At 39.0% G+C, this 14,870-nt stretch overlaps 1 protein-coding gene across 1 annotated transcript in view; it reads right to left on the reverse strand.

Annotated features, from left to right (window-relative positions):
* The window catches only part of LOC104965183 (YLP motif-containing protein 1-like), a 7,595-nt gene extending 5,303 nt beyond the window's left edge, over positions 1–2,292 (reverse strand). The window contains exons 1-2 of the mRNA XM_010794142.1: positions 1,681–2,292; positions 1,507–1,511 (exon numbers count right to left, since the gene is read on the reverse strand). Coding sequence (XP_010792444.1) covers positions 1,507–1,511; positions 1,681–2,292 — 617 coding nt within the window. The remainder of the gene's footprint in view (positions 1–1,506; positions 1,512–1,680) is intronic.
* Positions 2,293–14,870: the final 12,578 nt, after the last annotated feature.

The following is a 14,870-nucleotide window of genomic DNA, read 5'->3' on the forward strand; positions in this document are numbered from 1 at the left end:
ATTTTCCCTAACTAAATTGATAGTCAAAATACCAATACCACAGGAAACATTTTTTTTTAAACAATATTTTTAGTGGCCCGAGCGGGCAAGTGGAAAGTACGTTATGCTGGCCCGGGGTGTCTAAATAGTGCTTCCGGGCCAGCGGGCCAATTATAATGTCGAGCCCTGAGATATCCAAAATCCCTTATGTAAAAGCCTTAGATACTAATATGACTACAAAATGAAATAAGAATTTTGAACCTAGCTTTATCCAAAGTTCAGATTTCGGTTCCTGAAATGTGTTAAAATGTGCGCATATTTAATGAGATAATGGCTCATTTGTATATTTAAACATGCTATTTCAGAAAACTTGTAATACAAAAAACAATTGCCTTATTGTAAGTAATTAACTGGGTAAATGTCTAGCTGATATCTTTAAGTTAAAAAAAAGTACCCTATTCACCTGGGTGTCTCGCCTTAACACAGCAAATATTTGTGGAATCATACTTTCATTGTAGGTGTCTATTCGTCCCTCAATGGGACATAGGATTACACTTTCATATTTTATGATCAAACCCTGAAACAAACAGTGCCTTCAGATTCCTTTTTTAGTTAAGCTTTGAGTCATTCGGATTTACTATAAAACATTCAAATAATTAAATACTCTTTAATTGCCCATAGTTCCCTTATATTAAAACAAAAATTATAGTAAACCAGTTGGGGCAATATGTATGCTCAAATACTGCACATTCTAAAACTCTTCATATTGACCACATTAAATACATAAAATACCTGGCTATACTGCTGAATCAATTGTATATGCCTGATAAGATTTTGAATCCTTACAGCAGCTCCTTTTTTATTTATTATGTTATTTTAAATATCAGAAAACAAAATGTTTTTGAGTCGAATAATATCCATATTCTTTTCATCCAGCCACTACAACAGTACTTTCAGTTATTATACTTTGAGATTTGACATTGAAATGATCTGCTGTTAGTTTTTGATTAGAAAGAACATAACATGGTAAAGTCTAAACATTTATCACATATTAAATATGTTTAATAGCTAGCATCCCTCTTTCCCACAGCCAGTGTTTTTGTGTTTTAGTGGTCCGGTCTGCTATTGAATACAACAGGGGTTCCCAAACTTTTCAGCCCGCGACCCCCAAAATAACAGTGCCAGAGACCGGCGACCCCCTGTCGACGGGGGAGGAGAAAGTTTGAGAAACACTGCGCTAGTGGATTGTCAAAGAAAAAAATGTCTATGCAAACGTTATTATTAATAATATATATTTTAAAAATTATAAAAAAAAAAAAAACGAAATCCATTTTTATTTTGTAATCATCTCGCGACCCCCACTCGGGGTCTCGCGACCCCCACTTTGGGAACCCCTGGAATACAACACAATTAATGCCAAGTGGTCTGATTTTCCATGTATGTGTTTATTCACTTATCTACCGCCTTTGACATATATAGGATGATGCTTGGATGCAATATCTGTATATTGGTTTCAACCAAAAATACACATCCTGTCACAGGAACGAGAGATATTTTCAGTGTCAACAAATGTGACTTAACTGCTAGATAACGTTTTTAGTAAAAATCAACAGAAACAGTACGATGTCTTTCGGTCGTGATATCTGGCAGCAAAGTGGTGAGATTAAGTAACAAAAACAAAAAAACAATACAAGACATTACCTGCAATGGTAGAGAGTTGTCGTCCTCTGGTGTGGGTGGGTCTTTGTTATTGGACTCTTTTTCTTTGGGAGCAGCGATGTTCTCCGGTGGCTTAGATGACTGGGGCTCTGGAGGGGGTGGTACCGGTTTGCTGTCGTTGGGATGCGGTTGCGGTGGCAGTGGAGGAGGCTGTGGCTGACCCGTCTGAGGTGTAGGGGGACCTCTTGTCGCCTCGTCCTGTTGATAGTACGATTGAGCTCCAGCATTGCTGTCTGAATGTCCTGCACCTTCTGGATGCCACGATGACCCGGGATAACCAACGTTATGTCCACCTCCACCACCACCACCACCACCTCCACCTCCACCACTGTACGCATTGGCATTAGCATTAGCATTACTGCCGTGGTGAAGCACTGACTGGAGCTGTTTCTGGTGTAGCATCTGCAGCTGCTGCATCTGCTGCAAGTGTTGCTCCTGGAGGCTGGAGAACATGGATCCGGCTGATGGGGCCTCGAAGCCACCGAACCCCGGTGCCACAGGGCCGATATTTCCGCCACCGGGCTGCTTACGGGGCCCTTGCCCTCCAAAGTTTTGCGATTGGGGTGCCCCATAATTTCCCCAGGAGGGATACATGGTTATGAGGCGTGGCGATGGACTCGGCCTTTGTGCTCACATACAGCCGGTCCGGAGTGCCTGAAAAAAAGCTAACAGCTAATGTTAACCTACCTGGTAAAAATAACTATAGCTAATGTTTCACTTTATTGTCCCGACGGTCCTTGGTTGCATTACACACAATGCATACACGCCAGCTCTGTAGAAAGGAACACTATCATATTATATCGTAATACGCACGTATTTGTATTTTAATTTACAAAACCGTTGAGCCGCGGACGATGCTAAACATGATGCTAGAGCGCACTCACTGATGACGGAAACACGTCACATCAGACAACCACTTCCGGTAGGATATGTTGCCGAATGTTATGTTCAATGGATCCGAATGGATCCCATTATGTAAAATGTAAAATGAACAAATTTCGTTTTGATATCGTTGATCACCATGTTTATTAAGTAAAATAACATAATGGGACTTAATTTGTTTTATATCAACAAATAGAAAACAATTATGAATTATGTTTAAATATACATTTCTTACTACTTTTTTCATAATACGATAATATAAGAAGTACTTTATTGATCCCAATTTGGGAAATGCTTGCTTTGCAGCAGCATAAAAATACAATCTGAAGTTATTATCATTATACTGTCAAACGTATTAATCTAAGCACAAGCACACACAAGCACACACAAGCGCACACACACACACACACACACACACACACACACACACACACACACACACACACACACACACACACACACACACACACACACACACAAAACTAAGGACTTAATACAGAATGGAATGCATTACATTTTATTATTGTTGTTATATATTTTTTCGTGTACGGGTTCAGGTTACGAGGTGTTTTCTAATCACTGATTTTTTTATTATATACACCTTATAATTATACACTTATACACCATAGAGTTATGGTGTTCACGGCGGCCCAAGCCTTTTGTCCTTATACCACATGAGGGAGACATTTTCAAAGACATTTCTTCTCAGCAAGGAACATTCGGCTGTTAAACAAACCAAAAACAGTAAGGGTCTATGCTTCATGTTAAACTAATTAAAAATAAATAATATTATGAATAATTATAACTTACATTTTTCATTGGGATTAGCTACGGTTGAAAATAATTGTCAGACTGATAATGAAAGTAAATAACGTGATTTTAATTTACAACAACAAAATATGTAACTACTCTGAAGAGAATACATTCATTATGAGAAAATAATGAAAACAGCATTACAATTATTGTAGGCCTACCGCATTCATATGTATACGATATTACAATCTCCAGTAGTTTGTAGTCAGAGACCAACTGTGTGAGTTCAGACTGTGTTTAGCAACAGGGAGGGTACAGTAGGGTGGGAGGGCGAGCAGTGGGAGGTAAAAGACCAGTGACTTTAGGTTGCCCTTGAGGTCTGATACACATAAGAGTATTTTTTTCTTAAGATCACCAGTAAATCTGTATTAATTTTGACCAGAACCACTTAAAAAGAATCGTTAAAGCGGATTAATCAAGCCCGTCCTGTTTAATGTCTCCCGTTAATTAGTTTGTCAGCAGTGTTTTAATATCGCCTAATGACTTCATATTTCACTGATGACATTAAAGGGGTGTTAAAAGAGGGGAAATGGCCCATTCAGGATTCAGTTCTTTCGTTTAAGATGCCCTCGATGAATAAGACAAGGTCACGGAGGCCTAGCCTTTAGGGAGAGATACATTATCAGGGGATGAGGCTGGGAGAAATCCCATAGAGGAAGCTCTCTCCCCTCTAAAACAGCATGACGGGCACAATGTGATACAGTTCTGTCTTAGAACAATACACTGCACAGGGAATTCATGATACAGCTTATGGCAGCCACGCTGTATAGGATGGCAGGATAGCCCCACAATGTACAATAACACTGATACTGGGGACTAATGTGTGGTGCTTTTTGAAGAGAAGAGGGCTGATTGTTATACTGTTCATTTGTGTAGTGTAACAATTTGAAGTGTTTCTCGAATGCCTTAGAAGCCAGCCCTTTTAAATCCTCATCAGCACTTTCTGAAGCTTTCTAAGCAAGAACAAAGAAATCAGAAATCGTAAAGTTGTAGCTCACAGTATTGAGGACACTGCATTTTCTCTGTGATGAAAATCCTATGTTAAACAAAATGCTCAATGGAGGCTAATGGATCCCGAACAAGTCCATGCACTGCTTCCAAAAAGCTTTGTTTGACAAATCAATTTTCCCATAACCCGGTGAGGAGAAAAGTGATGCGGATTGATCGCCCCCCCTGACTTTGTTTCCAGAATATTGTTTGATGGCTGGATAGATTAATTGGTATGACATTTGAAAGCCTTCTCTTGACTGTCAGCATCCAAGCCTCCATACGCCAATCGAATCTCGGTCTAATTGTCTCCTCTATAATACCTCACTTCACAAATTAGAGACGGTGCCTCTATAAACTATTACCAATGTAAGACCCAAACAAAATCACATGGCTCAATCAGACACTGATTTGAATAGAGGGTGATTCTGGGATGATAAGATAGAGTGCATTAAAGGGCATCACCCCAAAACGCTGCGCCAGCACATCTTCCTCTCTGCACAGTAGATCTGAAATATACAAATCTAATTCAAGCAGCTGCTCCAAGTAAATCTAAGCTAGTTCCAGGGGTTCCTTATATTTGAATAGTTATGAGTCTAATATAAATAAGGGCAATTACAGTGAGGAACACAAAGAGAAAAAATCAAATCAATGACCTTGTAATGCTGGTTATGTCTAACATGTAGTTATCAGGCTTGGTATTAAAATGTGTTGTTAGATTTTTTCTATGTAACATTGTTGCCAAGAATATAATCAAAGTCCTCTGAATACTGGAGCCCCATAAAAAGATAAAAATGCAAAGGTGTAAATAATAACATTTACAAAGCTGAATTTAATGTAGCTGCTTCAGGATCAGGGTCCTGGTAGATGCTGGCTAACTGTCAGACTGTCATGGCTTACTGGGACACTTTAATCGAACAGAGCCATTGTTATTGTTTTAAACATCATCTTTTCGACAAGCATTAGTAGGATTGTGCTTAACGACAATATCTTTAACTTGTGAGAGAATAAAAAATTATACAACTTAGATTTTTTCACATTTTCCATTATCTGAAGACTATAAATATATAATATATATATTTCTTAATTATTGAATAGTGGATTAGAAAGAAACAGACATAATAGTCTAGTTGTTTTACGTTTTTAAATCAATTTCCCACCTATACAATTACATTTTGTGATAGAATATATTATGCATATCACCCACTTCTAATTCAAAGTAATACACATTGTGTTTCATCAATAAAATATCAAAACACTTGGATGGACTATTATTACTGCAGTGTATTATAATAACAATGCATTATAATACACTGCATGCAGCACATAATAGCAGCATTCTCCAGTCCTATATAAGAGGAAAGAAAAATAGTGTGGCAATTACACCAACAAAATATTGTTTACATATATTTATTCTTGCATTTTACTGTATATTGTGCCACCCATGGGTCCATGAGAAGTTGACACCTAACTTAAATGGTGTAAATTCAACAAATAAGGAAAGAAAATGAAAACCATAATCTAGTATTAGTTTCTCAGTTGTTATCTGTAATTTTAAATAGAGTTAGACGCTTCTGCATTAAATCTATAAAAAACATACTGTACCACCATGGTCTTAATATTAAATGCATGAAAGAAAATTGGCATAGTTTGGTATAAAAAACTAAGAAGTCTATACTATAGTTTGAATTTTTCCTGAATAAAAAGGACCTTATTTCACTGAATCAAATAGGAACCAAGTTATGTATCTGCCCGCCACAATTCATCACTATTTATTTATCATTCACAATGACTAATTGCCTGACTTGACTTCAATGTTGTGGGCTGGGCTCCTCACAGAGCAAGCTGCTCGGCTGCCCACCTCCCTATCACCCAACACACCCACTCGCCTTTGAAAAACTGTAATTGAATGAGTTTATGTCGTCAAATTGATTAATCATATTAATTTGTACTTATTAGTGGGATGGTTGAAAGCGATGACAATTAGATTAATGAAATTAGTTAATTCTTCCTACCCACAGCATACTCCCAACTATAACGAACCACAAAAAAGCATAGAAAGGGAGACTGTTATGACAAAATTGGCAATCAAGATTTGGCTGCTAATTGAATGTCTGCTTTTATTAATGACGAGGTTCATAAAAAGACCTTGAGAAAGGAATATTAATTGATTAATCAAAGTGCTTCAAATTAAAGGGGGAGTATACAAAGCAGAGGTCTGAACATTTCTCTCACATTTGATTGTGAAGAATGCTGCAGCGTTTTCCCAGGATGCAAACATACCTGATTAATAAACAATGAACTGTTAACTGACATCTTCCCATAAATCCTACTTTTGCTTGTGGACTGAAATATTTGTGAAAAATGTTCAATGTGAACATTAAAATCAAATTAATATATTTAAGTATATTGTGATATACATTTTCCAACATAATACTATACTTCTACAAAAACCATTTGTGCAATACTGTCTAATTTACATTACTGTGGAGGAAATATTGTGTCTTTATTTGTCAGTACAATAAGCTGACATGAAGAAGAGGCTTCACTGTAATAAAAACAGACTGAGGCTCTTCAGACTACACAGTGAAGATGCATGTTGGCTGACCACAGATCAGTTCTGCAGGGAGCCACGTGTCCCAGTGGGACCGCAGCCATACATCCATCATGCCTGTTTGCCTATTGTGGAACAACAAAATCCACATAAATATATGTAAATATAAGTAAACAGAGCGTGAGATCCCTAGAGCCGATAGACTGCTTTGAATTTCATTACGCAACAAGCTGTCCGGCGGTTATAAACGACGTTCATGAGAGAGAAGTGATTGTTGGATATGATAAAGGTGAAATGTAATAGTTTGTGCCACCATGAATCTGATTGTAACGTCCAAACTATTAGAAAGGCAGATAAAAGCATTTATGACTATTTGCTTTGTGTCATAAATGAAAGTGGGCTGTTTGATTAATAAGAGCAGCTGGCTGGCTCCAGGTTCAACAGTGTTGTTGCATTTAACTTACAGAGGCAGTAATGTGCTGTTTTATATACTAAAATGTGAGCTGTCTCACACGTGAGATAAGCAGAAATATGACTAACATCATTGTGCATTTACAAAGTATAAGGTTGGATATGCATGCTGTGTAAATGCAGATGAGTAATGTTTTTGTTTTTCGCTGAAGAAATATTCACTCAGATGGGGAGATGCTATCTGCTCATGTGGTGTATACAAAAGTGTAAAATAGGTTGGTTCCCACATTCAAAAACATATTAATCTTGTTCATATGCTGCAGGAATGAATTACACCATGCTTCTCCCTTTCAATGAATGTATGGGGTCCGTATTTTTATTTCTCACAACTTACTTATACTACATTCATTGTCTTTTTTTCTTACCAGGGAAATAAAGGGGAACTGAATTAATTTTACAAATTCAATCTGTTTACAAAATGTAATCGGGCATCAGATAAATTAAAAATAAGTTATCCATTAATCCAAATATCCATTAATCAAATAAATTGTTGTAACAGTTGTGATTAACAGTACCCTCATATGAATATATATTAACCGGATGCATGTGTGCTTCAGCCTCTTTGAACAGGGCAAGGTGAATCAGCACTCTGGACAGCCACGGGATCAGGATGCTGTTATTGGATGCCCATTTGCCAATACCTGCCTGCAACTCCAGATCCCTAATGGCCCCAATTCACCCTCGAGTGACCACTCATCTTTGGACCCAAGCCCTATACATTTCACAATCCTGACGTCCCGCTGACAGGGTCCAAACCTCTCTGTTGCCAGATGTATTGACAGCCATCAATGTTAGACTTGATCAAATGCTACCGCACCAGTCAGAGGCCATCAATGGTCAAGGCATCCTCATCGGCAGGATCTATCGTCTCTGTTTACACAGTCCATCCTCTTTAAACTGTGCTATTGATCTTGGCCTAGGTCATGGAGGTCTGGCATCAAGGTAGTGGAGAGGTGGAGGGGTGGTGGATGGGAGAGTAAGGACGGAGCAGGAGGAAAATAAGGACACAGAGAAAGAGGTTTCCCCTGGGTGTCTCCTGTGCCAGTTTTTTCTTATTTAGCATTTGACCCTGCTCTTGGCTTTACTGCTCGATGCGGCGGCCTTATTTTCAGCATATAGTCAATGGCTGCCAATATTTAGAATGAAGACTTGTCAGTGCTCTTCTACAAAAGCTTAAAAATACTCTATACAAATAGACTTGATGTATCTGAGGTCAAAGGTTTCCTTTCATTTCCCTCCAAATTCCTATTCTGGATTGTTTTCAGGTAAATATTTGAGACAGATACAAGATATCCTGCTTTTTACAATGTGGCAGGTGCTCTGTACACTTACCGTTCAGTTATGGGCATTTGTCGTGGTCGCCTGTTGCTGTCGTTATTTTACTGTTCCGCCGCGCTCCACTCCATTAGCAACACCGCTGCCAGAGAGAGCCGATAAACCATCTGGCCAGGCTCCTGAAACAGATAGCAGCCTCTTAATGGAGTGAAAAAGTAAAAGCAATTAATGTCACATTAGCACATCACTAATAAGGCCTGCCCTACAGTATGCTGTGGAGAGAATAATCGGTTGGTTCAGAACGAGATGCATCCCAAAAACCTGTCATTGTTAGCACTGGTACGGAGTCATGAGCAAGGCCATGATAGAAGAAGTAATTCCAGGGACAAATTAAACACTTTAAGGTAAACTGATCCCGCAATTGAAACAATGTCAACAATAGATGTAAGATCTAAGAAGTCTTTTTTTGGCCTCTTTGGGGCTGTGCAAAAAGCACTTTCATATATTCACTTCATAAAGCTGGGGCGGCTCCAACGGTTGAAAAAAGTAGTTTGATTGTATAGAAGTCTATGAAAAATGTACCATACTAAAGTAATTACATATTTAAAGCCTGATGTTTGCTATAGCCAAAATTAGCTTCCTAATGAATATCACAATTAACAAGAATTACAGATGCACTTTGCTGAACAAGCTAGCTCTCGGCTAGGGTTTCCCCCTAAATGTTCACCTTTGGCTCCAAAGATGTTGAAGGCCAAAATGCCAAACCAGGAGCTTCAAAACAGTTGTCCACAAATTACTGGGTAACATATAGATCGTTATAGATTTCGTTTTTACATTCTATGATTTGCACTTGTGGGTCTGACTCTGATCACATGACAACATTCAACTCTTTTTAAGCACTGTTTTTGTTTGCTAACAACCGCTGAGGGATATGTCTGTCTCTTTACCTGCTAAATGCTCCTATATCTTCACCCAGGGATCTATAAAGAGAACGTTTTCACAAGCTAACTGCTCTTTGTTTGTCTGTAGTTTTGAGGAGAGCAGGAACCGTGAGGTTTACTCTGCTTACCAATTTTCAAAATCAGCTTTATTTGTTACCATGCTAACATTGCTGTTGTTAAATGTAGAATATATGTCATTCAGTTCTCTATAGCAAACATGACACCCAGCAGCTGTGTCTGAGTTGTGCAGCCTCCTTGAATCTGCCACATTGTTGTCATGACCTCCCTCACTTTCAGCTCTTGTCTTTGAACTGTATTTCAAACTTCACACAACAGCGTCTCAAGAGCTTAAGCAAAAACAATGCATGTCCTCTCCGGCTTAAATTAGGCTAGGGTTTTAAGATCTGGTTAATTGTTGTTTTTTCCCTGTGTTTAATTATGAAAAGACCAAAGCACTGTCATTGCTGCTGTCTAATTCCACCATGTTCCGCTAATTATGTTGTGTTAATAGAGGTTTTTTTGTTACTGCGTCACACTCATTAACTTCGCTGCCCTTAATTGGATAAGAGGCCATTAAGTCAATTTGCTTTGATACAAATTATAGCTTCCTTATAAACATCAACCCTGACACTAACTGCTTCAAAGCACATGTAACAACACGAGACATAGCTTTCACCACGGCCTGTATACAAATGCTATATGTTACCTTTTGTGTTGCTTCTTCCTTTCTTAAAACAAAATGCAAATGTATCACATTTTTAAATGTAACATCACAGTTTTAAGCCTACATAAGAACATTATCTCTTCACATCTGCACATAACAACACAAAGAAATGTGCACACAAGGACTTCTTCTAAATCAGGGGAAGATGTGTCACTTGCTGCTGCATCCTCTGGTTGCAGATACAACGCAGCTCTATAGGTTTAATAAGGGTCAGTCTGGAAAGAGAAGTTCTACAAAACTCCAAAATGTCAGACACTGCAGTATCATCACTCACAGAGTAAATGGGCTCCTTTTTCCAGCATCTCCCTTTTGTCTTTTTCTTCGTGATCCTCCTGGGTCCGGAGCACGGCGGGGAAGTGATATGCAATTATTTAAAGCAGCATGTAAAATACAAAGTTTGAGGTCGACTGATGAAGCAACACAGTGATGTGTCAGTGATACATTTAATTTATGTAGAATTCAACTTGTCCTACTTAAGTCTAAAGCTATATTCTCTTCCATGTTCACATTACACTGCCTGCCACCATGTTTTAACATCTCAGAGTTAATATCAAGCAGACCTCCATTTAACACAAGGCCCGGTATGGACAGAAAACAGACTGACACCAGCACTGCTTTCCAATCCCCAGTACCCCTGTTCCCATACCCACACATGCCCCCAATTACCCTATGAGCACCACATGTGCAACATCATTAATAAGATTCACTAATAATGGTGGCGAGCTCCATTGGCCGTGAGTGAGATTTGACTAATTACTGTAATTGTATTGGAGTCATGCTCATTAAATATGAAAATTGTGTTCTGTGAAATGAATGGGTTTTCATGATCACTCTTGTATGGACAGGCAAGAAATAAATTAGAGAACAGTTTCTCGGTGCGCAATTAACTACAGCACACACACAGCTATCTGCCACACCCCACGGTCTGCTAATATAATGTGTTTGTGTGTGTGTGTATTTTTCAGGATGTTTTGCCATTACTTGTTGCTTATGATTCTCTTTACACACACTGTACGCATGACCTGCTTGCCCATGAAACGTTGAAATGTTAATATTGCTCAGAGCATATAATTGCAATTGTAATGATGTTTTTCTTTATCTTTTAAAGAGAAGTTTATAGAGTTCTCTTGATTTGATTTCATATTGCATGTATTTTATATCAAGTGTTTTCTCTTTTTCTGGTCTGGTTGTACAAATGTATGAAGGAGAGTAAGACATGACAAACATTTACATGGACTATATGCCCTGAAAAAAATTTGTATCTCTTATTTTTGAACCACATTTCTAAACCTGTAACTGCTGAAAGTGTTTGTTTTTTTTAACCAAAATGTGCGATAACTGCCATACGTAAAGAAAAGCAATGTACTATCCCACACTTAAAATCCATGTTGTATAGTGATTTAAAGACATTTCTTGCCATAAGCAATTAGATGGAAAAAAATGCCCTATCCAAACACAACAGGATTTGCCGGTGACTCTTCACTGTAACTTTTGTTCATACTTCTTTCGATCATCTCTGGGGATTTCAGCAGCTGTCAGGACTCCAGAGCCTAGACGACAGCGTCTGGGAGTGGCTACGTCCCCGAGGAGCAGAGCATCTTTTTCCCCGCCTCCCTTGTTTCTGCATGCTCAAGTTGTTTGAGAAATCTTGCAATGCAAATGTGGCACTTACCTTTACCGCCCAGTAACAAAACTGTGTCACACTCTCAGTGTTCTGTGAAAGCCCTGATTTTGTCTGAGGAGATATAGAGGTGAGGAGAGGCAGGTAAACAAAGCATAATGTGGAGGTCAAATGCTAATGAGCGCTCCATTTGTTACGTCTGGCTCCCTGCAAAGGCAAAGTAACAACGTCAGAGGCGCCCAGACATAATAAATCATCCCAATAAATAATAAACCTTAAGATTCATAGAAGACTTCATGGTATTCATAGTGCCACCTCGAATTAATTTACAACCAAGTGCTGATTTTTCTCGTGTGGCCATATTTAAATTGTCCCATTTTAGGCCACATGCAAGACAGCAAGATGCTTACAAGTCCATTTTAAGGCCCAACACCCTACCATATAATTTCCATCTGCTCACTGGTTAATAGGGTAAGACCAGAGAGAACCCCACTCTGAACTGTAATGTAACTTGCTTTAGTTGAGATACAGGCCATAATGCTGCAAGACTTGAACAGATGCAATGCCATGTGGGGTTTGCAGCTGTTGTGAGGCCTTAGAAAAACCCACAGCTGTCCCCTCTCTGTCTGAGTCCCCAAAGTGAAAGGAGACTAAAATACATACGTGACTGATGAGGTGATGAAAAACCCAAAGGGGCAGGTGGATTTTGAGTATCCCAGGTAGTAAAGTGTACCATTTGAAAGCATATTTCTCTCCTGCACCCTCTGAACAGCAGAGGTACTGTCACTCAGTCACTGGGGCTGCCTATAGATGGCGCTCAACTCATTTTGAAAACAACAGCCTTTTCTCAGGGATGTCCATCACAAAGTGCCACAGACTGCACGCTGGTGGGGATGAGCTGCGGAGAAAGGCACCCTTACCTGTCCTTGAGCCAGGCGACAGAGGGAGAGAAAAAAAAAGAGTAGATTCAGCATGTATGGACGCTGTAGCCGGCAGCCATAAATCATGACCTTCTTCAATTTACACAGGGAGCATATTGATGGTTTCCTATCTCCTTCACTCACTTTCACCTAGTTACATTGTCCAAGACAACACCACTCCGGGTAACCATGACTGACACTTTACAGCCTATTCTCAGTGGACTCTCACCTCCGCCGCTGAATAATCCTCACATGAGGCAAAAGGAAGGAGTGTGAGTGTACGGTGACGGGGACAGTACAAGGTTGCACTAACAGTGTGATCATAGATTTTCTGAAAGAGGAAGGCAACAAGGTTGGCTGATTAACAGACCGCAGGGTGACAGTGTCAATGCCCTTTCTTAAGCACAGGCAGGCCTTACGACTGGTGACGATTTAAGGAGAATAAAACATGGTTTGCAAGATGGAAAATAACTCTGAGGACAGTGGGCCATGCCCTAGTTCCCTCCAACAAGACTGAAAACAGAGAAAAAATACTCACAAAAGAGAGGGCTGAGAATATGAGAAGTTCAGTGACCAGTGTTTTCTTTAATTGTTTTCTATATTTCAGTGTCAATGGGTGACATCTCACTACACTAGCATACTGGTGTTGCTGCAGAACAAACCACAAGTTAATACACAGTTGTTATTTTCAGCAATAACATGGAGTGGCGGGCGTAGCCGGGCCAAGAGAATAAATAAAAAATGAAAAAGTGACAAGCCCATTTATTTGTTTAATTCAATCTTCTGTTGAGAGATCTTTTCGCTGGACATCGTAGCTGATTTTGTTTAAGGGAATGGTTTGTGGCAGGCTGATTAAACACAGACTTACTCCCCCACCCCCCATATTGGCTGAAGTTGAAAGCCCAGTAAATGAAATGACTTCCACAGGATTGCACCACAAAGGAAGGGAGTGTGTCAGATGTGCATTCAGCCAGTGTTGTAGCCAACGCAAGGTCAAACGGGACATTGTGTAGACAGCTAACCAACTGACAGTCGGGGCAAGAGGATGCTGTTACACCCCAAGGCACCATCTCGCTAAATGTACAAGTACACAGACAGATGCGCATATACATGATGGGTCAGGCTGGGCACCGTTTGACTGTACATTACATATGCCGATATCAGGGCAATGCTGCACTCTGGCACTCGATACAAATATGTCTGATAAAAGCATTGTATCAGTATTCACTATTATTTTGTTGATATCTATTAAATAAAAAATGTTTACCAGGAAAATTGGATGATCCGGAGTAGCTAAAAGCAACAACACATTACAGCAAACATGTAAAAGTTACTTTATATTACAGCCTGTATTGCTTTGAAGTAATTTGCTTATTTCCGAAGGCATGTATGTTTATAAAACCTTGACAGTATGAAGATATTTTATTATTTTAGAAGTTTTCTTTTTTCTTGAGGTGTAAATGTGTGTATTACTGCAAATGAAAAGTTGTGTCTTGGCAAATTTTGAATATTTTGTGTAAAATACCCCCGCAAACATTTTTGTTGCATTGTGTAATGTGGGTAATATCATCATTGTAGGAGGAAAATATTGTATCTTGCAATTTAATATATTTGCTGAAAACTTAAACCAGCATTATTGTTCCATAAAATATGTGAAACTTGTCCTTACATATGTTACAAAGACGTTTTTTAGAAGATTATTTTCTTCCCATGTTCATTACCTAGTAAGAAATAAATTGCAGTGATTACATAAACCATGTGATTTTATTGTCACTGTACATTCAGTGCATTGTTAGATCTGACTCACTCCAAAAAAAGCATATATTTACACATGGGTACATTAGGCATGAACACAACAAACAAAACACAAGAGAATGCCACACAATACTGTCCAGTGAAACCCAGCTGTGGTTGGCTTTTTGCTTCTTCATCCCAACATTTTCACATTATTTTTGTCTCTCCAGGACCGTGTGTGCATAGTTAC

Source organism: Notothenia coriiceps, unplaced genomic scaffold (genome assembly GCF_000735185.1).
Source record: "Notothenia coriiceps isolate Sejong01 unplaced genomic scaffold, NC01 NC01_scaffold00037244, whole genome shotgun sequence".
In the NCBI taxonomy this organism is placed as follows: Eukaryota; Metazoa; Chordata; class Actinopteri; order Perciformes; family Nototheniidae; genus Notothenia; species Notothenia coriiceps.